The sequence below is a fragment of the Leuresthes tenuis genome, unplaced genomic scaffold (genome assembly GCF_036924035.1).
Source record: "Leuresthes tenuis unplaced genomic scaffold, fLeuTen1.0.hap1 SCAF_7, whole genome shotgun sequence".
Taxonomy (NCBI): Eukaryota; Metazoa; Chordata; class Actinopteri; order Atheriniformes; family Atherinopsidae; genus Leuresthes; species Leuresthes tenuis.
Window position 1 is genome coordinate 11,973,861 of NW_027325361.1, and position 27,797 is coordinate 12,001,657.

The 27,797-nt window shown below is 37.8% G+C and overlaps 2 protein-coding genes across 2 annotated transcripts in view; one reads left to right on the plus strand and one right to left on the minus strand.

Annotated features, from left to right (window-relative positions):
* Nucleotides 1-27,797, minus strand: part of nr5a2 (nuclear receptor subfamily 5, group A, member 2) — a 220,539-nt gene that overhangs the window by 111,244 nt on the left and 81,498 nt on the right. The window lies entirely within an intron of this gene.
* LOC140311418 (adhesion G protein-coupled receptor D2) overlaps nt 1-27,797 on the plus strand; it is an 81,654-nt gene that overhangs the window by 38,917 nt on the left and 14,940 nt on the right. The window contains exons 21-23 of the mRNA XM_072388789.1: nt 1,236-1,289; nt 4,093-4,237; nt 25,010-25,092. Of these exons, the coding sequence (XP_072244890.1) occupies nt 1,236-1,289; nt 4,093-4,237; nt 25,010-25,092 (282 nt within the window). The remainder of the gene's footprint in view (nt 1-1,235; nt 1,290-4,092; nt 4,238-25,009; nt 25,093-27,797) is intronic.

Genomic DNA, 27,797 nt, shown 5'->3' on the forward strand with positions numbered 1-27,797 from the left:
CTGCTCATGTTTTTTATAACAAAGAGCTAGTAATGTAAATTATCCCATAGTTATTATTATGATTTTTTTTTTCCAACATGAAATTGTTAGGAATATAATTGCAATTTATATGTATATACATACATACATACATATATATATATATATATATATATATATACACATATTTGTTGAAGGGATAGGATGAATCTTAAAAATTTCAAAATTTGTTTCTTATCATGTTAGATGTAAATGTTAAATGCTTAATTAGCCTTTGATTGAGGGACCTGTAATCACTGATCTTACAGTTGCCTGTATTGTTGTTTGAAGGTATTAAAAGAAAGAATAAATAAACTGTTGGATTAATAATCCTCCTTTTTCATGATACTAACTGTACAATTACACATTGAACATCCACTGAGTTGATCAATTATTCAACAATTTAAAAAAAAGTCAATTGAAAACCACATTTTAACACTCTTTTAATATACCAGTTGAACATTATTCAAAGTCACCTCGATTAGGACTATTCTGTAAGGATGACATTACATTTATATGAACTTTTACATTTTTACAAAAAGTAGGTAGGCCATTACATAATAAATTTTTTCAAAATTTGCAATAAATGTAATATTTTTCCAAAGATTTAACTATATGGAAAAGGTAACGTACCAATTAAAATTGAGTGTTAAATCTAGATACTGACATTGTATGCACTGTACTTTATATCTCTTACATTAATGAGACTTTTGTCTGGTGTTGTATGTGTTAAATAAAAAGTGTGAGGTACATCGTTTCATCTCAAGTGTAAAAATGTAATCTGTTCTGCTAGGGCGGTCCCTTCTCCTCCAATAGCTCCATTTGTTGGACCCGGTGCTCTGTGTTGACAGATGATAGCTTGAAGTCGTCTTCTTAGTTTGCTAGCTCTATGTGTCACTTTCAAGTCCCATTAGCCACTGGGACATACTGGAACACCCTCTCTTTCTCTCTCTCTCTCTCTCTCTCTCTCTCTCTCTCTCTCTCTCTCTCTCTCACACACACACACACATGCACACACATAGACGTACGCTGTCCCAGTTACTGCACATCAATTTCTGCTAAAGAACTTTCAAAGGAAGTTATTTATTTCCCCTCCACATTGCATTACTGGTTCTTTATATGTACACTTGCAGATATTTGCCGTGAAATACGTTTTGTTTTAGCTCCCTTTAAGAGTGTGTTACACATGTACTTATCTTTTTCTCCCTTTCTTCCAGGTTCGGAGCACAGTCAACAGGATCAAAGAGAGGAGAAAAGCACTTAATTTTTCTGTATGTTGGCCTTCATATGCCTGTGTTTGTGTGTGTAAAACACTGTTGAGACCAACACAATTTTCCTTACAGATTTTGCTTCTCATGGGAGAAAAAAGTTACTACTCCAACAGTGCCTACGAAAGTTGGCCACAAAGCTGCTCTCAAGATCTGATAGTCTCTGACTAGTCGACAGTCCATGTTAGATGCCCTTATACATCAAATATAGACCCTCCATAATAGCCCCGCCAGTACTTCCACCCCTACCCCCTCTTTCCCTCTGCCTATTGCAGAACCTTCATCCTGGCAATGTCAAGCTCTACAGTGGGTTACAAGTTTCTAATCCAGGACAAGCCGTCCCCTGACATTAAAGTGTCAAGCCAGTATTTATGCCTTGTTGGACGCTGCTGTTTGGCTCAGACTGTGGGCTGCTGCAAGTGTGTGTTTGTGTGCAAATATTTGTGTGTATCTACAGGAAGATTATAGCCTACGCAATGCAATTTAAAAGTACTTAAAAGTCTAGCACACACAAACATGCACCTACCACACACACATACAATTATAAACCTTAGCACCATGAAAAACACCCACTCATCACTCCACCCTCTGTTACCCAGACTGTCTAGCAAGTGCATCCTCAATCACGTGGACATGCACAAAATGCATCTCGTCAGGTTGGTCTGTCACGCTTAATGGCCAGCAATACTTTGTCCTGCCCCTCCCTACGTACCCTGACCCACACATATGTACTTTAACCCCCCCTCAGTCATGGAGTCATTTCTGAACAGGAGATTGATTTTTAAAATTCAGCGTGGCCCTTCTACTTCCCTTTGACCGTCCCCACCCTGAGATGGACACTGTGAGTTTCGCTGGAAATCAAATAAAAAAATAAACAAGTGTGTGTGTATCGGTGTGTGGGTTGCGGAGGGGGCTTGCCACCAGGTGCAATCTGATATATTGGCTGCTCATGTTATCAGTGAGGAACCCCCATCTAGCGTCATTTTTACTGCTTCCTCTCCACACTCGTGGCAATTTTCCAATCTTGCCAGGTTCCGCTACCAGAAAGCGTTTTTTAGCTGCCTGACGGTTTTTAGCTAATGTTGTTTTGTGCCATAAATCCTGCTTGAAATACTGTATCTACCTGTCCTTTGGTTAGATGGGAGACATTTGGCTCTAGATGACCGCACATGCCCCTATATATCCCCTTGTTGTAAAACATAGGATTAGGTATTGTGCGTTTCTGGGTCAAGATACTTTCACGGTGTTACCACATTTTAGATAATTTAAAGACAAATTGCACTTGTCTGATATAAAAGATTTATATGTCATATTATGTACCAGGGAAGATTTATTCCAATGGGATAATCCACTCCAACTTCAATTTCAGGATTTAGAGTTGTAATTTGAATAGAAATAATCATTTTTGATATCCCCTTCATTAGTTTATCATTATTTTTGATAGGTAACCAAGATCAAGACATGTTGGCCAATGCTCCCACGTCATTGACATGTTAGTTATTCTATTTTCTTAGAACTTTCTCACTCTTGTTTACTAAAAAGTACACAAACAGAAAGGGAAAAAAATAACAATTTATGCAAGCAATTACATTACTTGCACATTGCTCTTCGTATGGTGTGATGACACTAGGAGCCTGAAACCATCCAATATAAATTCCACCAAACCTGATTACAGACTCTGCCGTCTTTAATACCACACTACCATTGACCTCTTCAGACCTTTTCTCCCTTGCTGTAGCTCTTTATACTAGCTGGGTCTTACACACAGCTTTTTTTTTTTCACCTCCAGGGCTTATGGTTATATATGTATACACACACACCCACACAGACACACATAGCTCCTTTGAGCAGTAATGCCGGCCCGTTTGATACCCCACACCTCTTGACCCACCCTGACCTCCTGCTTGTACACACACAGCCAGATTGCTTTGTGAAATAAAGCTGTCAGTTGCTGGACCCAAATAAACCCCCTCCCCTTCTCTCTCAGTACTTCATGCCCCTGACACCCCTGAAATATAGATATAAATTGAAAGCAGATTAGTTTTTTTGATCTTAATTCACATTTTGACAAGATATAAGCAGCTACATGTAGGGATAAGCTGAAATAAAAACAAAAAAACAATGATAGCACAGGAATTTGATTTTCACTTTTGAACAAACGATAGTTTATATTTGTTAGTTGCACTTTGGCTTTCTTGACAAAAGACAAAATAGAATAACTTTTGATGTTGTTTGGATGGATTGGCAACTGGAAAGATTTACAATGACATGATGCTGTGACTGTATTTGTCAGTTTCCACTTGTGTTTGTGTCAAATGCATTTGAGATGAATATCAACAATACACAAAGCCAAAATAGCGAACCCTGAGCATTTTCCATATAGAGTATTTCTGCCTGATAGGCATAAATAGGAGGCCCAGGAGCCCCCCCTCTTCTGTGACTCGTGCAAACAAGTGGATTTTATGTGACTGATGTTTATTTTGATCTGCCTGGAAGATGCCTGTGTGAAACAAGGAACTCTAAATTGAATTCATACATCAGCTGCTCAGGAATCACAGAAACAACATAAAAGTAGGCAACAATAAATAATCCATGACATAAATGTAATATTTATTTCTAACTGTGACTATAAGTAATCACAGTAAAATACATTACACTTGGAAATCAATTTAAAACATCTAGAACTGATCCAGAAGATAAATTCCTGAAGCAGATAACCCTTGAGATGAAAGCAAAACTGGATAAGTAGTAGTACCAGGGAACCTGCTCTTGATACCAGATGACAATGCCATTTGATTCCTTACAGAACTGTGCCAGCTCCCGACCATCCAGCTCGGTTACCAACTCTCGTCCGGTCAGTTTCCCACTTGGAACAACCCCTAGCCAAGAGGAGGAGACCTACCCGTCTATTAATACTCTAGGCCTGGAGATGGAGGAAGAGGGAACCAGAGGTGAGCAATTAGACCAATATTGTACAACCTTAAGGCAGGTCGGGGCTTTTGTCGCTGTTATATTAACTTTGTGGGGCAGTTTTGTGTTACTGACACACAGCTTTCACTGATACTAACAAGCACTGCTTTTGGAAGCAATCGTTATAAGAATAATCTTAGATATAACAATCATTATGAATAAAGTATTTTTCTATTCTATTAAATGTGTTCCTTGCTTTGTGTAAAACCTGGAAACTGTTTGGACAGATTTCCACTCCTACAAATGTGGGAAAAATTAGAGAAAAAGAAGAGCCTCAGTGGTGGTGCCTTGAAATTTACTATATATGTCCTCAAATATCGCCAGATTTTCACAGGGTTGGGTTTAAGAATTTAGGGTTAATGTTACGTCCTAAAAGTAGATAAAGGAAACCTGACTTGGGACACAAGCTTGTTCTTGTTTGTTTGTTTATTGAGGAAAATTAGTCAGTATTACATATAGTCAATATTACGTTGAAGTGCCTTGAGATGACGTTTGTTGTGATTTGGTGCTATTTGAATAAACTGACTTGAATTGAATCTGAGAGGAAAAATGTATGTGAACCTCAAGCATTATTTCAAGGATTATTCCATCATAAGAGCCTTGTCCCATCTGTATCCCATCTGTGCACCTATTTGTGTTTCAATTATGACTCAGGCGGTACTCAAATCTGTGTAGAAGACAAAGCCTACAGCATGAAAAAATAATCCAACAAGCAATCTGGATAATGAGCTAATTGTTACGATATTCAGTCTTACCATCACCTGATCCATGAAACATTCACTTTTTCAATTTAAACTAACACAGTAATATCCTTGTGATACCATTCATTTATAAGCATGTCTTCTTTCAAAATCTTTTCCTTTTAAAAAAAACCCAAAAAAAAACAAATACTGCCTCCAGGAAATACTGGGAAAGTATTGGGAAAGTAAATCTATCCATTAACCTTAATGCTGTTATTATGAATGCAAAATACCTTCCAGTGAAATTAATCTATTTCCACATCTATATTTCTGGATGGTGTTAAGGCCACAGTTTGTGCTTAAATAAGAGTATAATTTTCAGAGGAGTGAAGAGCATATCTGATTCACTTTTCTTCACTGTTGTTCCTAGTTGATCAGCGGATGTGAGACGACTGTCTTTGGAACCTAACATAATAGCAGGTCACAACATTGCTTTGATATCTTGAGTACCCTGCTGGCCTTGCATCTCAAAAAGCACAACCAGTGAAAATGAACCACGAAGGTTTTCTCTTGTGTGACAGTCTTGTAATTTGAGTTCAAGAAGATATTTGAATTAGTTAAATGCTTTGTGGATTGTGTACTTTTTTTCTTAACGCACTTTATCTTTTGAAGAGGGCAGCACCTGTAGATGTGCTTTCAGAAACGTACAGCAGAGCAGTGGAAATATGCCAAAGAAGGTTTTTATTTTTCACTTAAGGGCTTCAAATTTGGCTAAGCCTTTTCACAGACATATTTTATTTACTATTTGTTTTTTTCACTGAAAGATTTGTGGGTGGTGCGAGTATGTTGCTTGGTTGCACACATTTTTGGTGGTTAAATACTATTTATACCATATAAAATTCCTGCCTTAGAGTGCGTCTTTTAAAAGTAAAACAGTCTTGAATTTTGTCCACCACTGTATATTTGTGAGTTGTTCATTTGGAAGCTGTTGTTAGTTTGTGCTCAGTTCGTTGTACACTCTGCATTAGATCAAGTGAAAGTTATTTGAACCTGCTAAAGTTTTAAGGATTTTCACATTTATAGGAGAGAACACTGAATTTTGAAGACATTACACTTGTTTGAGGTAAGTGATAATGGAATGGATCATGGATTGTTGGTTAATGAAGTTTCATTCTCTCGTATTATTATGATTGTCTGCGGTGATTTAGTTGGCACAGATTTTGAAATGTGGAAATCATTTGGCTTAGGACGATAAAGTAACATGAGTTGTTCTTCCTTTCTTTGGGGCTGAATCATTTCGATGATGCCCTTAATATTATCAAACATACAGTATTGAATATGCAGTATAGGTTAAGTGAGTTGATAATTTATGATTGTTTCAATTTAGAAGTGTGTTCCTCAGCTGTTCCCCCACAGGCATTTCTGCAAGGCATCACTGCAAGGTATTCTGAAATAGAGAGTAGCAGCTGGTCTGTTGAGTGAAATCAGACATCAGAAATCTCACGTTAAACTCTTAACACTAACCAGAGACCCCGGGCTCTGTACAACTCCCTGACCTATAATGCACTCAGAAAAGTCAGGCCTCATTTCACTGTGGAAAAGATTGCTGGTGCTCATTTCAAAGATGGCCAAGAAAGAGGCCTAATTTTGCTCTTCCCATCTAATGTTGCACGTACAGAGTTACCAGAATTTAGTATTTTACTTATTCCAAAGACTGAAAAAGCAGTTAATCTGTATATTGCTCACATGTTTCTATTTGTTTTTATTACCCTTTAACACTTCTATTGTGTTTTTACACAGCATGATCTAAATGGTCACTGGTGAAAACACCTCTATATGGCTTTGGTTCTAACTTTAGTATGAATGTCTTCAGTGACAAATTAGTGCATCGGCTTAGCAATTTTATATAAAAGAAGGAATCTTTGAAAAAATTACATTAATGTTTTTATCTTAGTATTTAGTGGTCTGCCTGATCCTGTTTTGGGTGAATCTGATCCAGGTCCTGGAAAAGGTTGCCCCCCCTCACTGGGGCCTTCACTCTCGCTATTTTAAGACACAAAAAAACCTGGACACCTGGCATCTGATTTCTACAGTCTTGGTGCTAATTGATAAGCAATGTTGTGCAGGAAACCTGAAGCACAACCACATAAAAGGTAAACAGCAGCTGCAGGCTAATTAACTCTGAATGAGGGCATAATTGTAAAAGATAAATCTCACGTTTTAGTGCAGAGGAGTTCACCTGGTCAGCTGGAAATGGTGCAGAATTGCAAATCTTTTTTCTTCTTCGTTTCACATTTCTCAGGCACTCATGAGACTGAACTTAAAGAAATGTATTGTTGATAAGAAAATGCTTCTTCTTGTTAACCCTTTGTTTGGTTGACTGACAATAAAAAAGGAAAAGGAATCACTTAGATAATGGGTCTTTGATCTGTAAATACAGTGTGGATAATGGTTTATAAATTGTGTAATGAGACTCACATTTGGAGAGTACATCTACTCTGCGTTATTGCCCCTTATTGGTGCTCTGAGCACCTCTCAGACTGATTTACAGCACTTCCTTTCCAGGTGATTTGCATGATCCTCAGTGTTATTACTCACTTTCACTCACTCTGCACACAGTTGTTAAATCAGTCCCTGTGGTACAGTAACATGCTAAACCTTCAGTGCAACAGACACATCCTGCTGAGCAGCAAAAATAATGTCTCTTATAGAACACAAATGCAGAAATAATTAATGATATTATTTAGCCCATTTTCTGCCCCTCTAGTGCTACATATTGTACATACAAATTCTTGTGACTGAGTGCTATGACTGCAAATGTTGGCCAAGTGCTCACACAGTTCTACTGCTTACAGTATCATTATAGTAAAATGCAGCAGGCGTATGTGCACAGTCAGAACTAATCATCATGACCGATCTTAACTCAGCAGGTTAGCATCTTATACATCATGTTATTAAAACATTCCCAGTTACATCACATAGCAGTTGGTGATAAACCAATGGACAGTTGTATCTTGTTTGATTAAAATCACAGATGAGGTTTTTTTTTTACAAAGAAAAGTAAAATGTGACCTTTATTTAGACTTCAGCAAGATGTGCTCTTAGTTTCTCTTTCCGTCATTATAATTCAAAAATATTTTTTTTATGTATTTATTTATTTGATAAGCAGTACTCATATGTGCTCTTGCCATAAAAGGTTCTACTCTTTCTTCCATCTTTTTGGTTGTCCCGAGGAGATACTGTTGTATGTTCAGGGCACATGGAGCTCAGAGCACATATTTGATGTGAGCACTAGAGAAGGACAAGTTCACAATAAGGAATAGGATATGAAGTGTGTGTGGGGGGGGGGTGAATTGAAAGGGTTGTGTGGGCGTTTGTGTATTTGAGTGAGTGTTGCATTTCTGATGAGAAGGGGCCCAACACAATAGCTGAGTTGAAGGTTGCAAGCCCTTTTAAACAGCAATAATATGTTAGGTCACCAGTGTTACCTCACATTATTTGTTGCCTTGTTAAAGCCTCTTACTCTGCAAGCAAATACAACCAAACTGTAACCTCTCTTTTATGGTCATTTTGAGTCCCAAAAGTGGCTGTCTCTTCACATTGGACAGTGTTTGAATGAGGTGTGCATGTGGCGTTGTTTAGTCCACTGTATAATGATGATTCTCATCCTGTTTCTGTCATAATTGCTTGTGTGTGATGCCCTTCAATGTTACACAGTTTTATCTGTTGTACACAATAATTGTTTTTAAATTTTATTTTGTGAGGTTTGAGTTCAATTTCTTTAGCACCTACAGTATTAGTTGTTGATACATAGACAAACTGATTGGTAGTCTTGTTTTATTCAGTCTGTATCCGTTTGTGTCACCTGTTTACCAGGTGACTATAATTTAGAATCAGTATCGTGCAGTATCATGCTGTCTGTATTTGAACATCATAGCAAACCTGAGTCCTGGTGTCATTTCCAGTTTACGAAACCCATCTTGTAGGAACCATATGCCTGCACATTGCTGACATCTTACACTCTTTCTTTCCTTCTCACATGTGTTTTTCAGCACACCTTGCAATTAGGGAACTTGTAGATAAAAAAAGGAAAAAAAGAGCGTGGTGGTCTATAGCATACATCTTCTGCAGATTACACACAGATCCTAGCTGACATCACCATGGGACCCACTTTTTTTTATTTCCCACACACCACCACATGTCATGCATGTTTAACTTATTATGTTGACATGCAGCAGGATTTCACTGCTTCAAGAATACAAAACAAAAAAGAAACAAAAAATCTTTTGAGGACTGATGTGTTGGCAGCAATTAGATTTTGTTCCAGATACTTGTTGAATCATTTTCTGCCTTTGTAAATTCTCCTAGTGTGTGGACTAGTGTGGCACAGCAAAGTCAAAGGCCACAATAGTATGCGTAAATGACATGTATATGAATACATATTGAATACTTGACACAAAAGAAAGTCACATAATTTGACTCTGATGTCTTCACTAGTAGAACTATACCAGTCATAATATATTGTGTTAGATAAAAATGTTGGAGCCAAAAGATGTACTGTGCATACTCTAACAGTGCCATGCCAACTAAACGAAGACTGATTAATGAGAAATGGTCCATAAACAGTTACAGATGAAAATGTTATACCTTTAAGCTAAACTATACCAAAGCAGCAGCTGTGACTTGCAAATGTTTAGATCCAAATGTTTCTGATTTCTTAGGATATAAAAGATAACATGATTTCCATGTAAGTAAGTTTTGCACATCCCTTAAATAATTTAAGAAGACTGGGATTCATTTCTATTACAGTTTAAAAATAGCAGAAATACAAGAGGGCACAAAGCTAAAGTTTGGGCACCCTGAATGATCAAGACTTTCCAATATTTCCTTTAGAAAGTGTCCCACTTTGCAATTACTTTTTCTTTAACCCAACTTAGAGTCTCTAAGGTCTTGTTGGGGTATTTTTGAGCCATGTTGCGTGCACTACTCCAAGGTTCATCAGATTATCATTTGTGTTTGATTCTGAGAACTGTGAGGGTTATTGGCAAGACCTTCAGCTTGTGCCTCTAAATGTCTGTTGTGGATTTTGAGGTATAATAAGAATTCTTTTTCTGTTGTAGAAGCCATCATTTTTATGTTTGCTGCTTTTCACAGAAAATGTCATTCTTAATTGTAGAATATGCTGCTATTTGATTAATTCCACAAATAAAGTATAGTTATCGTTAAAGCATTCCTCATATCCATGATCAAATATGTGCATTAAAATGAGGAGTCAGTATAGCATGTCTGTCAGTGAGAGATTATACACTTTCTAAAATTACAACAAATATTCAACTATTTACTGCAAATTGCGAATTCTAGTCAACCAGGAATATTTAGAGTCGGAGTCAGCCCCACACCAGTCGTACCTTTACCCATTGCATCCCAAAAGCTCTGTCTAATCTTCATCAGTCCACATAAAACTTGTGTCAGAATTGGATGAGGTGTTGCAGGTGTCTCTGTGTGGTGTAGTGCACCGCCACTCTACAGTCTGATAAATGTTCATGAAGCTCTTTTGCAGCCACGAGAATAATTAGATTTGCCTTTGTAACACTTATTTATTCTTTCTAAAAATGTTTTTTATTTAACAGGATTTAGTAGTGTGATGAAGCCGTATGCAAAATAACTGTTTAGATTACTGTCTTCATAAATAAGCTGAGTGTATGTGCTGTTTTAGTTCTGTTTCTAACCTCTAACCTTCGAACTGTTGGCATGTTTTTTTCCACAGGTCCAATAGCACTAAAAAAAGTAATTATGTTTTCTATTAGTTTCAGCTTCTTTTAACAGGCTACAGGTATTTTGGGGCACACAGTGCTTCGATGAATGAGTCAAGGAATTTGTTCCCGTTGGGATTTGACATCATCTTGATAATTGCTGTAGCAGAATCACAGACACTAGAGGTGAGGTGTGCATGAGTGTGTCTGTGTGGCAGAGAGGTATTTGGCATCTGAGACACAGCTTTTGTTCAATGTCTCACTGATGCAAAGTGATGTGTACTAATTCTACATCTGCTCTAACCAAACAGGGCTCGAGAGTTCAGCCAAGTCCCAAAAAATCACTTCCTCACAATTTATCCTCCCCTGCTGTCTCTCTGTGCATGGATTAAACTCCCTTTTCCCTGCAAAGTCTTTGCATTTTGAAGTGACAGAAAACTAACTGGATGTGACTTTGGGCTTTTGTATGCGAGTGTGTTTGTGTAGAATGAGACTTGGCTTGGCTGTTTAGAGGATGTGTGGCCCTGAAATGGGCTCTTGTCAAGTGGGCTCAAGCTTTGAAGACTTGATTGTAGTCTCATAGTGTAAATATCCAAACAAACAGGCAGTGGTTAAAATGTGCTATTAGTTTGCCATGCATTTACATTCCTTGTCCTCTCTCAACTTGGTTTCTCTCACTCTTGCATCTGATTTGTTCATTTGTATTTACTCTGTTTTTTCTCTCTTTGTTTCTCTTTCTTGAATTTCCCACCCCTCTCTTTTTCCTCATGATTTGTGGATTGTATTGGAATATTTGTGGTTCCATGGGATACATTTGGAAGATGACCTTCTGACAAGAGTTTTTAAATCGTTTCTCCACTTTGTCATTGTTCGCTATAAGATAAATAAGTTCTTAGATCATTTGGAACACTTAAACAGCTGCATTTACTGCACTTGTGTAACATCCTGGTATTTTCTATTTATCACAGCCAGTGAAACAAGTCCTAGGATGAAAAATTGGGCCCATTTTGTTGTTCTTAAGTGGCTTTAAGCGCAACTGTTTATGCATATTTGCCCAACCACTACAAAGCATGCCAGGCTTTACAAATTTGTTTTCCACAGCTGTTCTGCATAACAGCGCCACACTATCATGCACAAGTGAAAGTCTGGTGAAGGGAATCTATTCATAATTCAAAGAAACAACAAGGCACCTGCAATGGCGTTGTCAGATATAACAAATTGTGGTGGAAAAAAGTTGAATTTGTATCTGCTTACGGAGGTTGACTACATTATACATACTGCAGGAGCCGCTGAGTGTGGGGTAATAGGATATATGATGGATGGCCATGCCGCACGGGCTACCATCCCTCTGGGTTATTCATCTGTTTATCTGCTTATTTATTTATTCTTTCACCCAGAGAGACCCTCGCAAACACAAGATTTGCCTAAGGTGCATTAAGAAAAAAAAAAGCTGAGTGTTGGCCTGTATGGAAATGGTGTTGTGCAGTCTGATATCTGGAAGGCCTCTGTTGTACATGTGGTGGGTTTAGTATTGTCTGTGTGGATCTTCACTGGCGATGCTAATGGTTTAAAGTGGTCTGCTGTTTTTTGAGTTTAAATTGAAGTAGAGAACACAGCAATCAGTGTCTCAGTGAGAAGTTTTTATTTTTATTTTTTAATCATCACATGGTGTTGTACATAAGCATGTTCAAACTTTCAGAAAATTTCAACTGAACAAGGCTGAACAAAGACTTTTAATTGTGAAGTGAGTGTTACTCACTCTTGTGACACTGTATCTTATTTTCAAAAGAGAACGGTGCTAAGTTGTGCCTACTAGCTAGTCCAGTTTATGCGGTTTGCCTCCATGACTCAACAAAAGTACATAGTGGAGCCACATTTCTCGTTGTTGAGTTAAAAATATAACACTTCCATCCTACACAGATAGACTCTCCAAATATCGCATCTGTGTTGGCTGTACGGCTGTTACTTTACAACTCATGTATGACAAGCAAATTAGTGCCATGGAAACGTGACATTGTATGGTCAAGGTTTGGTGTTTCTGAAAAAAGTGCCAGTGTTGAAACCCCCAACCTCTGAATCTGTTGACTCAGTTTGTAATCTTAGATAAGCTAGCTGAAAGTTGCTAGCCCTCCAGTGATGCCAACTCTACATGACCACCTGTACACAAGATCTGCATGCAGCACATATGAGCGAACTCTCGCGGAAGCCACCAGACTTTGCAATGATTTCTCACGGTGTGTTTTTTAAAGGTGCTGTTTGTCAATAAAAAATAAATCTAGAACATCAAATATATATTGATTGAAATGTGCCACTTTCATTTTTAAAGTTTGTGTTGTAAACTTTGCGGATGGAGCTTAAGTTGCAGTTACAAGTTTTCTCAGCTGATTGTATGATGTTGGCTTGCTGTGTGTAGTAACGAGGGGCTAAGTCACCTCTGTTAGGTATGTATAAATGATCAAAGAGGATCAGCTGTGAGTTAACGGGGATATATATTTTTTTGCCAATAAGGAAGAAACTATGAGAGAAAAGAGCTACAGTATTAATATGTTTGATATGTTTGTGCACAAATGATGATTTTTCAGTAAAGATAAAAGGAGCCAGTAATAAACAGGCAACAAAATCGATGAAGAAGATTTTATATCGATTTATTTTTTGTTTGTTTATTGCATGCACTGATCAGCTTAGATTGCCCATGTTCCAGAACTTTATAACACTATGTATCATATAAAGTTTATAATTCAGATGAGCTCACAACAGTTCATTTTGGGATTGTGAACTTAGTTCAGTATTTCAAATGGTGAATTAACTGTGAACATGAACTACTTCATTTTATTATGTGTGAACTGATCTTTGCATCATGCAAGTTCAAACTTTGCAAGAATTAGTTCAGAGTATCTAAACAGAAATAAACGTGGAGATTGTTTGCAATCTTAAGTCTGGCACATTACAAGCACATTACAGTTTATCTAGGACATTCTATATATAGATGTACAATTAAAACCAGACAAGACTGACCCAGGTAAACCCAGGTACTTAAATGTAGGACGTATATTTAAAGAATATTTGATTGATACAATTCAGCAGCTGTCAGCCAACCAACATAAAACTACATCTTCAGGGAGTCCTGTGGCATGAGTTAGCAGCCACCACATGTAATCGTCAGCTAACTGCCTTTCATGTTTAAACCCTGTCACTGCTTCAATATCAAGCGTGTCATTTGGAGACCTGCATGTGCCCTGGGGCAGGTCACCTCCCCTGGGCCAGGCTGTCTCACAACCCCCCTCCCCATCCCACACCATGGCATCTTTTTCTGCAAAGAGGGACACTGTGCTCTGTATAGGTGAATATGCAATTTACAAGACTGTTTTATACAATAATTTAATGTAGAACTAGATTCATATAAATAACACTGATATTTTATTCTTGTTTTCTTGTTGCATATGAAATTCCTGTTTGGACAAGTGCATTTTCATACAAAGCAAGCATACCAACCTTCTATTCAATTCTTAATATGGTACCAAGGCATTCACCGCTGCTTTCCATGCAGCTCCAAACAGCACCTCTAAACCAATATCAGCACCTCCACCCCCTCCCCCAGAACATTTTTCCATCATCCTCATCTCAACAGCCCATGGCAACGACATAGCCTGCAGCTTTCGACAAAGCAAAGTGGGGAAAATGGAGAGAGGAACGCAGTAAGACGTGGTGGTGGTGGGGGGTTAGGTTGTAGATCAGGGCAGGGAGGATGGCGGCGCGACCAGGAGGTGACAGGGGAATAACATCCCTTTCTCCTCAATCGACAGGGACCATAACTCCTGCCTCTCCAGGGACAGATTGAGAAAGGCAATAGCCCAAGGGGCTGTGAAGCACGGATGCTTAGGAGAATTGAAAGTTAAAAGAAAAACGCAGTTTGCCAAGCCACTGCTACTGATTGAGCCAGAGGCACCATTTGTAGCCACTGGAATTTCTTCCCATTTCTTATGATTTTGAAAGGTGATATAGGCCCAAGGGGAACATTGTCCATGTTGATTTTTTGAGACAGTGAATCTCCGTGGGTTAATGTTGAATATTGGCCCACAGAGTTTTCTGCAGTGATCCTTGTGAATGTGAATGAAGAAAACATTTTCCAGTTTGAGTTACTTTCTTTGTCGGGCTAAATTTGCCCACGTTTTTTTTTTGGTTGATGAGAGATGTACATATAGCCAGTAAAACCCCATTATTGTTTGGATGCAGTAGTAATGGAATATCTTCTTTTGTCAAAAGTCTGAGAAAAAATACCCCACAACAATGTATTTATTTTCCCTTGCGCCACTGTAAATTACAGTGTTGTTCTGAATCTTGAACAGACTTAATGCAATCAGGGTAAATTTATATATTATTCCTGGTCTGAGCTGTTGTCTGCCTTTCCCAGGACACTCTTGAAATGTATTTATTTTTTTATCCAGGTTTAATAAAGGTTAAATAATAATCATAATAATAGTAGTAGTAAAACAATACAGTATTCTTACACAGTTTTACACAGATACTTTTGAAAGCATAACTATCTTTGTGCCCCTTTACCCAAAAGCATCTTCTGGTTAAGTTTATTCCCCCCGATGAATTTACATTGAGATATGGATCACCATGTCCTGCAGATTACCTCAATGTTACATGACCAGCACTTATTTGAATTCAAATTCTTTTTAGAATAGCATCATCTTTTTCAGGCCACTCTATGAAGCTCTCATCAAGTTTGTTTATTTTTTAATTCCTTTTTATGTCCCATATGAATTATATAACCCAAATGACTCCTAATCTCTGCTGCTCTCACTGTTTCATATCAATTTTTTTTCTGTTTTCTTTTTTTTTTTCTTTCTCCCCAGAGATGCAATCCTGTCTCATCCTCATTGGTCCCTGTCTCATCTCTGATTCTTCACCATTCCTACTTTTCTTCCACAGTAATAATCCTATTATTGGATGGTTGGGCAGCAGAGTAGGAGCAAGTGCATAGTAGCTTTTATAGCCTGATCAATTTTACAGCGGCTTATTGAATAGCTTTTAATGCCCCCTTTTATTTTCAGTTGTAACCCGCAGACTAGTTCGCCCCTCCAGGGCTGATGTGATGAGTCGTTATAGAGACAGAGATAGAGAGAGACAATAAATTTTAATACATTGTATTTGGAAAATTACACATGTTTAATCATTGATTTTTACTGGCCCATCACGATAACATTATTCAAGCTGATGAAGCTAGGCTTGTAAAAGGAAAGAGGTTCAATTAGTAATGACATTTTAAAGACTGAACGTGGCAATATAAATGTTTGCATAACCAACATTTTTTATCTAATGTACAGTTAATTGAATGAGACTATAACTGTTGTATCCATTGGTGATTTTTCACAGTAACCATTTAAACCCTATTCTGTTGAAGTGGGTCTTCCACCAGTTATTATACCTTCCTTTTTTTCTTGTGAATTAGTCTTTATTATACACACAAGATGTCTACAAGATTTACTGTTAACTGCATCTTTTGAATTAGGAATAAAAACACGTGAGATGATTGTTTGATGTGAGTAAAATCTAAGTGTGCCCTTACACATTCTTATCTTTTTTTCTTTTTTTTTTTTGGTGTACAGCAAATAATTATTTGATGTCATTAGCTTTTCCAAAACCTAAAAAAGCTCTGCATGGTTGAATACATTACTTTAAAATTAGAAATGTATGTAAAATAATTTTCTTTCAATGCACTTCCTCTCCCGTTTTGCACATATTTTTGCCCCCAACCTGACCTTGATCTTCTTTCCCCCCCTTATCTATTTTAACACTCAGAATTCTTATGATAAAGAAAAAGTGAAGCAAAATTTGACTTTTGATGTATAAAACATCACCAATCAAGGAAAAAAAAATGATAAAGAAAATCTTTCCTAATGTACTCCTAATGCATCTTATCTACCAATCGCTGGTCTGGTTTATTATATTCTCTGTTACATTCGTTGGGATTTCAGCTCAGCTACTAAAGTGCAAGAAAGGTGAAATTTAAATGTGCTTGCATCAAGATTTATCGACTGCATATAAAAAAAAAAGTATACCAGGATCATTAAGTCCAACTTTACTGCCATCAAGCTGATGAAAGCCTCCATACACAAAAATTCCATAATACGTGATGTGTGTGCTTGTGTGTATAAGAGATGTGATAAGGTAGATTGATTTCTAATATAAACGCTAGAGGTGTCTACTGACGTCCGTATAGCAGTGCCCTCTGTGTCCCTGTCCTCTGTCTGTGTTAAATGGGTGATAGAAGTTTCTTCTGTGCTGCATTGGAAAATTACATATTTTCATATATTTTGGTGTTCTTATTTCTTTTCTTTTCATCTATCTTGTGTAATGCAAATAAAGTTTGTGAATGTGTATGTTCATGAGTGCTTGTGACAGTGACTTTGAGTGACTAAGGGCTCACTCAGGGACTAGTTAGTGGAGTTTACAGCTTGCATGTATGTCCAAAAATCTCTGCAGCTATGTTCGTCTCCCTGTCCGTCTCCCTCACATGCTCACACAAAACATACACTCTTACAAACACTTGCTGGGGCAGGTTAGCCCTCCTCTATACCAGCACCTGCTCCGCTGAAGGTGAAAGAAGTGCTCACTTGAGCTCATTGAAAAGTAGATGTGACAGTAAATTTTTCAGGCCCTTGTGAGATGGGAGATCTTGTTATAGCAGTCAGGATGGGGGTCAGGGCAGTGGCTGCTTGATGATTGAGGAAAAGAGAAGTAAATTCATTCTGCTTCGGGCACTTTGTCAAATGCCAGTAGCTTACCGTTGAAAGCCACTCACCCATCACCGTGTTACGGCCCCAGAGGTCACATCCACCACCATAAATCTGCCTCGCCTCCTCGCCTGCTAAACCTATTGCCTTACTCCGACTGAGCACAGGCAGGGAGAGATGCTGCAGCTGCTGCTGCTGCCGCTCATAGTCACTCAACTGAAAAAAAGAAGACAGAGGGGGCAATATAGATTCTCCGTTTTGATGCTGCTGATGTTGTAAGAGTTGGACACTAGGTGTGCTGTTACACAGGGGAGATGTGTCCGTCTGGATGAATGGTTCTGTGTGTTTGTGTAGATTTTAAGTGCGATGGTTTATTTATGAGAATGGATACTTTTGTGTGCGTCAAGACACGGCACTGCACAATTGTATTAACATTTTGTTATTAGGAGTGTTTGTGTGTTTTAAAGCTGAACTTGTGCAGTTGCCTTTTAAATCCAAGCCTTTTAAATCACGGGAGCAGAAATGCTATAGCAAGAGATAGTTTTAGCAGGCTGAGTCAGCATTTCCTCCATCACCTCAAACTCAAACCGGTTGTCGTCCAGCACCAGTCATGTCCCCTCTAAACCTGCTCTCTCTGATCACTCTCCTCTGCACACTGAGTTTCACCTTCGCTAAAACATTGTTTAGGTTCCTTCATTCTGCTAAAGGTTCCCAGGCCTGTCAGGGCATTGATATAAGACGTATTAGAGTGTCCTTTGGAGTCTGGCCTCAGATCCTTTGGGTCCTGTGGGTTGCATGCAGGGTTGTCTGTGTGTCAGGTTTACTGTAGTGAATCCCATAGCTGCTTGATTGGATTTGAATCAGTGGAGTTTAGAGGCCCAGGTCAAAACCTTAAGCTGTTTGTCATGTTCCTTGATCTGCTGCTGGTGGAGCACTCTGTCTAGCTCTGAGAGGCCACTGCCATCAGGGAGGGCTGTAACTATGCACGTGCTTGGCTTTTTAAACAATGTTTACTTGGCAAAGTAACATCCTTATGAAATAATCTGTCAGTTACAGCCCGTCAGGGTGTTTCATAAGGCTGTAAAACCAGACTTTTCATATTATCTTTTTTATATTAAAGATTTAAGACTTTATATTGTGATAATGATAATTATGGCATTTTTCTGAGGTTCTTTTTGTTGACTTTTGTGTAGTTATAGTAACGGGCTCTTGCTCCACCTCCTTGCACGCACATGTTAAGTGTATTTCATTTAAACAAAAAAACAAAAAAAAAAAGCAAATAATCAATTTCTCTTTTTGTTACGGATATTTGTGTAAAATATTTATGACATTTTTAATCATTAATAATCATCTACTGAAAATCTGATACAGTCTCAGTTGTTAGCTGGAAAAATGGTATCATCATTTTAACAGTTTTTGACTAATGCAAGTTAGTAAGCTTGTGTTTTTTTTACCCAAAAATTTACTTAGCTCCATCTACCAAAGAACGTCCTCTGAGTTTTGATTCAATATTGGCAAAGGCACACAGGGGAATGATTTGGGAGAAGAAATGCACACCTGTCCTGTTTAAGTGCATTCTCAAGATGCTACTCAGAGACAATGTAACACTCCAGCGAAAAGGGAGGGTGTTGATGACATGACAAAATGACAAAAATAATCCAAAGAGAAATGCAAATTAAATAAAACATGTTGAGTAAAAGTGGTTTTACATATAGAAGTCTACACAAGTCTACATTTAGCAAGTCATTGATTTACATAATTTTTTTTTGATGAACACAGAAAAATAATATTGAGAACTTCAGCAGTATGCCGAGAGACTCCAACATTATAGCAGTGTCGTCCTGCTGTATTAGCAGCAACATGAATTATCACAGCAGTAGTTTATTTATGAATTATAGTTGGCTTTTAAGTTTGTTAATGAATAATGAAAAATGAAAAAAAGCTGCAACAACACAAAAGGTTGCAACCACAGTAATTCATGAATCGAGTTTTCATTTTTTAATTTTTTTCTTAATTTTACTGTGAGATAAAACATTGCGTGACATGCAATAGAATAATCTACTTTCATCTTGCAACTGTGGTGTTTCAAATTACGTCAAATTGTTAATTTGCAAAAAATAAGCAGTTTTACAGGTGTTTGAAACATCTGGTTTGGAAACTTTCACCACAAAGAAATATTGTTCACTGTCACTCTGATACACTTTTTATATGTTCAGTGAAACACGTAACGCTTCAAGAGTAAATATTTTCTAGACTAAGCCTCGGATTCTCTCATAAGGTTATATAAAAACAGCCGCGTATAAAATCCGAAGGGATCCCGTTCCCCGATTCTGAATCGATACATTATTAGGATAATATATCGATAATTATAATAATATATTACCATGGAACAATTACAAATTTTACAACAATTTATTTATTATTTTTTTGGTTTTGGCTGCACTTTGGTGTGGTGGTTAGCTCTGTTGCCTCACAACAACAACAACGTTCCTCGCAGCATTGAATCTCAACTAGGCCCTTTCTTTGTGGATTTTGCACGTTCTCCCTATGCATGCTGGGATTCTCTGCGGGATCTCCAACTTCCTTCCGCTGTCCAAACACACGCATATTTGGTTAATTGGTGATTCTAAATCAACCTTAGAAGTAAGGGTTAGTGTGCATGGTTGTTTGTCTCGTTTGTTGTTGTATGGCCAACATACAGACCAGACCGGACCGTCAGCCTCTCTGTACCCTGGCTGTCAGTGAGTGGTCGCTGGGATAGGTTGCAGTCCCCCATGACCCTGACTTGGATTAAGTGGGTATGGAAAATCGATAGATGTATATTGAAATGTTTCCATATGCTAACATTTTTCTAGGATGGTGGTAGAAGACTAAAGTCAGAAGTAGGAAAGATGATCTGGGTCTGAAGTAGATATGTGTGTTTGTATGAGTGTGTGCTGTTTTTTGCACATATGCCTTTCCATACTGATTTTGAGTGATTGTTCCTTTTTAGAAGTTTGTCATCACGTACCATAATTACACAACTATATGTGAACATATTCATTCAGTTGTCTATGTGTGGGTGCGTGTATTTGTTTGTGTGTATGTGTGCACACTCCTTCCAAACGTGTAGTATGTTACTGCCAGCCTGCTTTCAATATAGCCTTGTATTAAGTGGTGATTATCCTGCCTGCATCTGGCTTTTTTCAGCGATTTAATGGAAGTTGGAGAGGCCAGGGGCATACTCAGAAGAAAAGAGTGAAAACTTCCTGAACCCAGCTTTCACCCTCCACCCCTCACCTCCAATATTTCCTTCAAATCTTTCAGGAGAATACCTTGCATTCAGGCTGGTATTTGATAAGAAAAGTGGTACATTTTGAAGTGGCTGCAGTATTGTGCAGTTAGCTCTCAGACTGTTTTCACTCAGGGTACTATATCATGTACTATTATGTCTTTAAATTGAAAATAACAACTGCACAAACTGTATTCTATGTCTGTCCTGAATATACAGTTAAAGGTCAAAATAGGACAGAGAAACATTCCAATTCTTTCTTTTAAAACTGTGGACTTACAGCTATTTTCGTTGCAACTTGTTTTAGGGTGTGGAGTTAGCAACTGAACTCCACTCCACCCCTCTCTTCTGACGTTGTGTCTTAACTGAGATTGTCCTAAAGCTTTGAGCTACCATGCAAATTGGACAGAAAAGGCTCCCAGTAACGGTTTAAGTACGCTAATCCCAAATGAGAGAGCACATAGTACCTAGCCTGAAAGCTGATACTCGCACAAACAGCAAAACAAGCTCAAACTTCACACATCAGACCAGACATCGATTGGCTTTTTTTTTTATTTTCAAATACTTACATTTCCTTTGTCTGCAAGTTGACCACAGACAGTTGGTTCTGATTTGTTTTTTAGGTATAATGTCATCATGAGCCATGTGTTAAACTGGCTCAGGTTGTTAAAATGCTGCACCACCAATGGCAGGTTGAAGTAACATATTAGCTGGCAGACAGATTAATACTCATCAAATTAATCAATGTGTGTGTGTGTGAGAGTGAGTGATTTTACTATTTCTGCTATGATCAGGACACAAACAATATGATGACTGTCTGGCCATGACAAAGCCTTGGTTAATAACCACTAACCTGATTAACATCAACCATCACAGCCCCCCCCGAACACACATACACACACACACACTCTGTGTGCTGGTCCCATCTCATCCCCTTCTCTCCCCTTCATATGCTGTGCAAAGAAGCAGCTCTGTCACCTCAAAATGATGAACTCCTTCAGGATGCTGACTTTTTTCCTTTGGACTAGTCACTCGCCCTCCTACATTCTTAGATGCAGATGAGAGAGACGGATGGAGATATTTTATAATGTGTGGATGCATGTGTGCTATGGTGGGTGGGAGTATCATGCAGTGACTCAGTGAAATTAGTTTTGCTGTTGCTGGATGGTGGACATCCCACCATCACATCAGCAGTCATCCCAGGAGATTAATCCAGACACAGGCACCCTGTTGGAGAGCAGCCATGACAGCCCCTGAACGAGAGGAGAGCGATAGACGGGTAGTCAGACAGATGGAGTAGATGGGTTCATGACAGTGATAAACCTACACAGATTGAGTCCATATATCTAGAGTACAGCATATGTGAAACTTTGATGTTTAATATACAGATTGTTGGACTGCTCTTGACATGAATCATGTACAGACCATTTTTTTTAAAGCCTGACATGCAAAACTATATTGTATTTAGCACAAACTTATTAACTAAACTCCAAATCTTTCACTAATGTATATGAACTTGGTGGTTACAGGATTGCCCAGATAAAAAAAAAAAACGACAACAAAAAAAGTAAAGAAAACAGTCAACCTTATCAGAAGTTTGGCAAGAAATCTTTAGATTATTAAGTTTGTTATTATAGATGAGCAGAGACAGATGACAGTTGACCCAGATTGGTGACAGTTAACACTGCTGACCGGCCAGCATGAAAGCTAGCTTCTTTAACCCTGCCTCTGTTTTAAACTCCTTGCAACAATGCATTCCCATATACATGTATATGTATGTTTCATGCCAGATCACCTGAGAGGCATGAGAAACAAGGTGTGGCAGTGTGGGAGAATTTACCTTAACCATGATATCTGATGGATTGGTTTCATTTCTTTCTTAGTTTGCAAATCTTGATCAACAAAATGCATTTGACATTTTCTGCTTAAGGTAGGGTTATTATTTAGTGTAAGAAATCATTCATTTCACAGTTGTTTGTTTTTAGTAGCTATTAACAAACACATACTTGCACTGATCTTCATCATATGGCCTTCTGAGGTGTCTTTGAATAACACTTTTCCAGTCTTATCACTCTTGTCTTTGAAAGACAGTCCAAATCATAACAACAGCTACATGCCTCAAATACAAAATAAGTTTCAATCCTTGATCGATATGGTGTTATTAGCAATGCTTATCTTGCTTCTTTAAATTCTTGTTCTAATTGGCTCCAGTTTCTAATCTGCTATGTTTGATTGTGATTCTCTCTTGTTCGCTGCAGTAATTGGTTCATATCAGAACACCTTTAAGGTCACACAAATGGAAGAAATCCACAGAATGTTTTAATTCCATTTAATTTGACTCCAGATCCATTTAGACACAAACGCAGAAAAGGAAAAATAAAATTGAAAATAGAAAAATTGTATATTGACATAGATTCATCCAGGTCACGAATAGGGGAATTTCTAGTCCTTATTCAAGTTTAGAATCGTATCTAACATATATGGGACATTATTTTCAAGTGTTGAAAGTTTTTCATGAAAATATTAGTACATCTTGATTTTAATGGCAGCAACATGTCTCAAAAATTTGGGGGCGTGGCAGCAAAAGGCTGGAAAAGTAAACGATTATAGAAAGAAACAAGGAACATATTGTACCTAATTAGCTTAATTGGCAACAGGTCAGCAGCATAATTGTGCAATAAAAGAGCATCTTAGAATGGAAGAATCCCCCAGAAGTAGAGATGAATAGCTGTACAAAGGCTACACATTTTTTAAATTTCAGAATTAATGTTTAATTAAATTTGAGACTTTAAATATTCTGTCATCGGAGTGGTCGAGTGTTAAAGGGCACATCCCATATTGGCAATGCCCATTGCAGTGCCAGTAGTACATAATTTCATCAAAGGGTTGCAGAGAATCTGGAAGCATCTCTGTGCGCAGGGGATGTGACTGAAAATCAATATTGGATGCACATTATCTTTGGGCCCTCAGGCAGCAGTGCATTAAGGCAGGCATTATTTTTTTGTCATGGAAATCAATGCACAGGCTCATTAACAATTTCAGAAATCACTGTCTTTATCACAGAAATCACAGTTTACAGTGGCATCCAAGAATGCAGGTGAAAGCTCCATCATGCAAAGGAGAAGCTTTATGTGACCATGACCCAGAAACACTAGGTTTATCTGCGCCAAAACTGATTTGAAATGAATTTAGGTAAAATGGAAAACTGTTCTGTGGTCAAATAAATCAAAATTTGAAATTCTATTTGGAAATCGTGGTCACCACCTCCACCAAATGAAAGATTATCTGTTCAAAAGCCTGCATTTCTGCTGGTATGGGGGTGTACTAGTGCCTGTGTAACTGGGACATCTTAAAAACACCACCAATGCAAAAATGGATATACAGGTTTTAGAGTAACATATGTTCCCATCCAGATGATGTCTTTTTTCAGGAAGGGCCTTCCATATTTCACAAAGACAATAATAAACCACATACTGCATCTACTACTACTGCATGGCTTCACAGTCAAAGAGTCTGGGTGCTGGACTGGCCTGCCTGCAGTCCAGACCAATCACCACTTTAAACCATTTGGCACTTTATGAAACAAGAAATGTGACAAGAAAACCCAGGACAGTTGAACAACTACAATCATATATCAGACAATGGGACAATATTTCTCTCCCAGTATCCCTCTTTACCAGTTCTACCAGTTCCTAAAGGCAACTGGTCTCTTTAGTCCCCAGACATTTACAAACTGTTGCTCTATATAGTGGTAGAAATGGACCTTTCCAAACTTCTTGAGGTGTTTTGCTGCCATCATATTAGTTTAATTGGTCATTCTAAATTGACCGTAGGAGTGGGTGGGAGTTGTTTGACTTGTTTCCCTTTGTGTGGCCTTTCATGAACTGGCGACCTGTCCGGGGTGTATAGTCCAATAACAGCTGGAGTGACCCTGAATTGGATTAAGTGGGTATAGAAAATGGATGGATGTATGGATGGAGTTGTGGTTGTTGTTAAGAAGCTAAAAATAGACCTTCCTAAATCATTTTCTTTCCCTTTCACATTTAGTACAATTATCAGAATAGAACCATCGCGGAAAGTATAACCATTTTTTAAAAAGAAAAGTTCTAACGTGTCATTAACTTGAAATATGTAAATTATGATCTTCCAAATGTTACTGTTCAATGCTGTATGACTTTTAACATGCCTCTGTCTTCCTGTGTACTCACTTCCTGTGTGTATCTGTATATTCAGTCAGTTTTTAGTGGAGATAAACACTGTTTGCAAAGCTAACTATTTGTGTGTGGGTGTATTTATCTGTCTCCAGGACAGCTGTCTGTTACTTGTATGCCAGACAGACTGGAAAAGTCCCAGATCCGAACCTCTAAAGGCCCTCATCTGGATAGCAAGGTGACTTACTTCCTACACACACATACACAGTTAGGTTTGTCACTGGAATATTGATCTTATTCAACAAAGGCTACAAAATTGATCTTTGACCTTTGGACAAAGACAGACATCAGGTATTAAACAATTATGATATTGGGTTTCCGTATTCAACTTCGTCTGCCTATTGAGTTAGAAGAGTTCAATTTGACCCAGATTAGTTTGTTGAAACTTAGTTTTGGGAATTTAAAGGACAGGTTTGATTGCTTTCTAGTTTGCCTTCATTTCAATAATTTCTGTCAATATAGCAAAAGCGTAAAATTGATAGAGCAGACTCTGTTTTATATCCAAAAACAGACTCTATAAAGGAGGGATTTAGGCGGTTGTTTTGAAGCTTTGAAATTGACTTCTGACCCACTGCCATTTTGTTTTGTTTTTTGTGACAGAAGTGACATGCAAGGGAAGGATCAGACTGATAAGCCAAAGAGCCTATGCAGGTCCATTGCACAGTGGCACAGGACCTACCTGTCACTCAAAGCAGCCCTGCCCATAATTATGCAAATCAAAGAAGGCTGTGAAAATTTGATGAGCCATGTCTCTTGCCCTTTTCAACGAGACAGTGTCCCAGCCTTACATTGGAGCTTTAGCATTAGAACTACTTAACCACCAGTTGCTGAGATAAGTAATTGAGATAAATGCAGAATGTAGCCATGGCAGCTCTGCAGAGTCCTATATATCTAAGCTCCTCAGGAAACTCACAAAGTGCCTAGTTGCTCTGTTGCTTGCATAGCAAAGACAAGGTGTACAAGTATCTCTTCAGGTTTGTGTTAGGTACTTAATCAGTGTAAAAACTCAAACCTAAGCAATGTCATAGCAGTTTGAGCAAATGTTAAGTTCAGATTTTTTACAGTGCATCAATTTTGTATCAGACGGTTACATGAACAAGGTCTCTAACACACAGTCTCTGTTGCCACATGGTGTTGCGATGCAAACTGTTTTGGAATGGACTGCAGACATGATTTGGTTAAGAAAGTATAGTCACAAAGTGAAGAACAGTCTTATGTAGAAGTGTAGAAGTCCAGCGGTAAGCTCTTTTGATCGGAGCGTTTTCCTCTCCACTGTCGCCTTGTGCATGATCAAGATGGGAGATTGAATCGAACAGAAGTATCAATGCAATCTATTGGTTTCCTTTTTTTGTTTTGTTTATTTGCATTTTATGAATTGAACTTATTGGGATTTTAAAGAATTTGATGTAATTACTGTATATTTAAAGTGCTTTAAGATTACATTTACTGTGATTTGGTGATATAAAAACAACTGAACTGAATTCAATTCAACAGTAAATATCTGGGTGCATCTCTGTTGTCTCTGCTAGCTGCACATACACACAGTCTTTTCTTTCACTTAATTTCACATCTTCTTCTTCTCACAGACATAGGGATACAATATGAGACTTATTATCTGAGATATACATATTTATGAGCTGCAGTTCCACCTTAGGTTTCAATTTTGGTATTGTTTAGGAATGAGCAGCTTCCGCCCACAGTAGTTTCCTAAGGTCATATATTATGCTATTTACCTGTTGACTTACAAGCAAGAAACTTAAACAAAAAAAGCACATTTCATCCAAAAAACATGCAACAGCTCAGTGTGTGTAACTGCCTATATATTCCTTTAATTAGGGATCCATGTGTTAAATATGCATCATCTTGCACTTAGTTATTTTTCTATTAACATTGCTACCAACAATGTAGTATTATTGTTGGGACCTTTGTGTGTTATTTAGTATTTTGTTTAAAACGAAAAATGTCTGGAGAACCCCTGCATCTAATACTGTTCTTTTAAAAATGTTTTCACTTCAAAGTTATATAAATATATATATAAAATATTTGGTCATACAGTTCATTATACCTCACATGCAATGCAATTCAGCGATAAAAGAAATATTAAAAATAAAACATGAGTTATCTTAATCATTAAACTGTAGGGCAATACATGGTAAAATATGAGGACTTTACAAGTCACTATACTGTAGTGAGTTTACAAAACAAAACAACCTACAGGGATCAGCATATGTCCTTATTCTGTCTTCTATTCTCTCTATATCAATCAAAAACTCTCTCATACTCACCAATGCTTGAGTGACTGCATCTACAGTGGAGTAAATCAAATCCTCCGACTCACAGATTCAACTCTCTGCACATTCTTTTCCCCCTGGTGGCCATCCCTAAAACTACATCACACATTACTCAGAATACCCCTCACTATAAATTTAATGTATTTGCAACTTCATGTGCAGAAAACATGACATCTAGAGTTACATGATTTTGATAATGAATAAACCTAACCATGTAGATATGTATATTAATAAAATCACTGCTTTGTTAGATATGTGAAGTATATTTGCTTTAAGAAAAAGCTGCCTTTGCTTGTGTTTGATCAACTAATACTGTTTTGTGCTTTAGATCCATACAGTAAGAAATCAGATACCCTGCTAAAATACATATGAATGGTTATTCTGATCCGATCTGATAATTAACTCACTTTACTGTCTGTTGCTTTTCCACTTGTTGAGTTTTCAATCATGATGCTGTATTCTGCTTCATGAACTAACTAAACCATTTATCTAATATGGTGGGTTAGATGTTGGAAAGCAGGCTCATTATCTATATTACATTTAAATTTTGATAACAGCCAAGTTTGTTTGATGTCACCAAACAAAAAGGTAC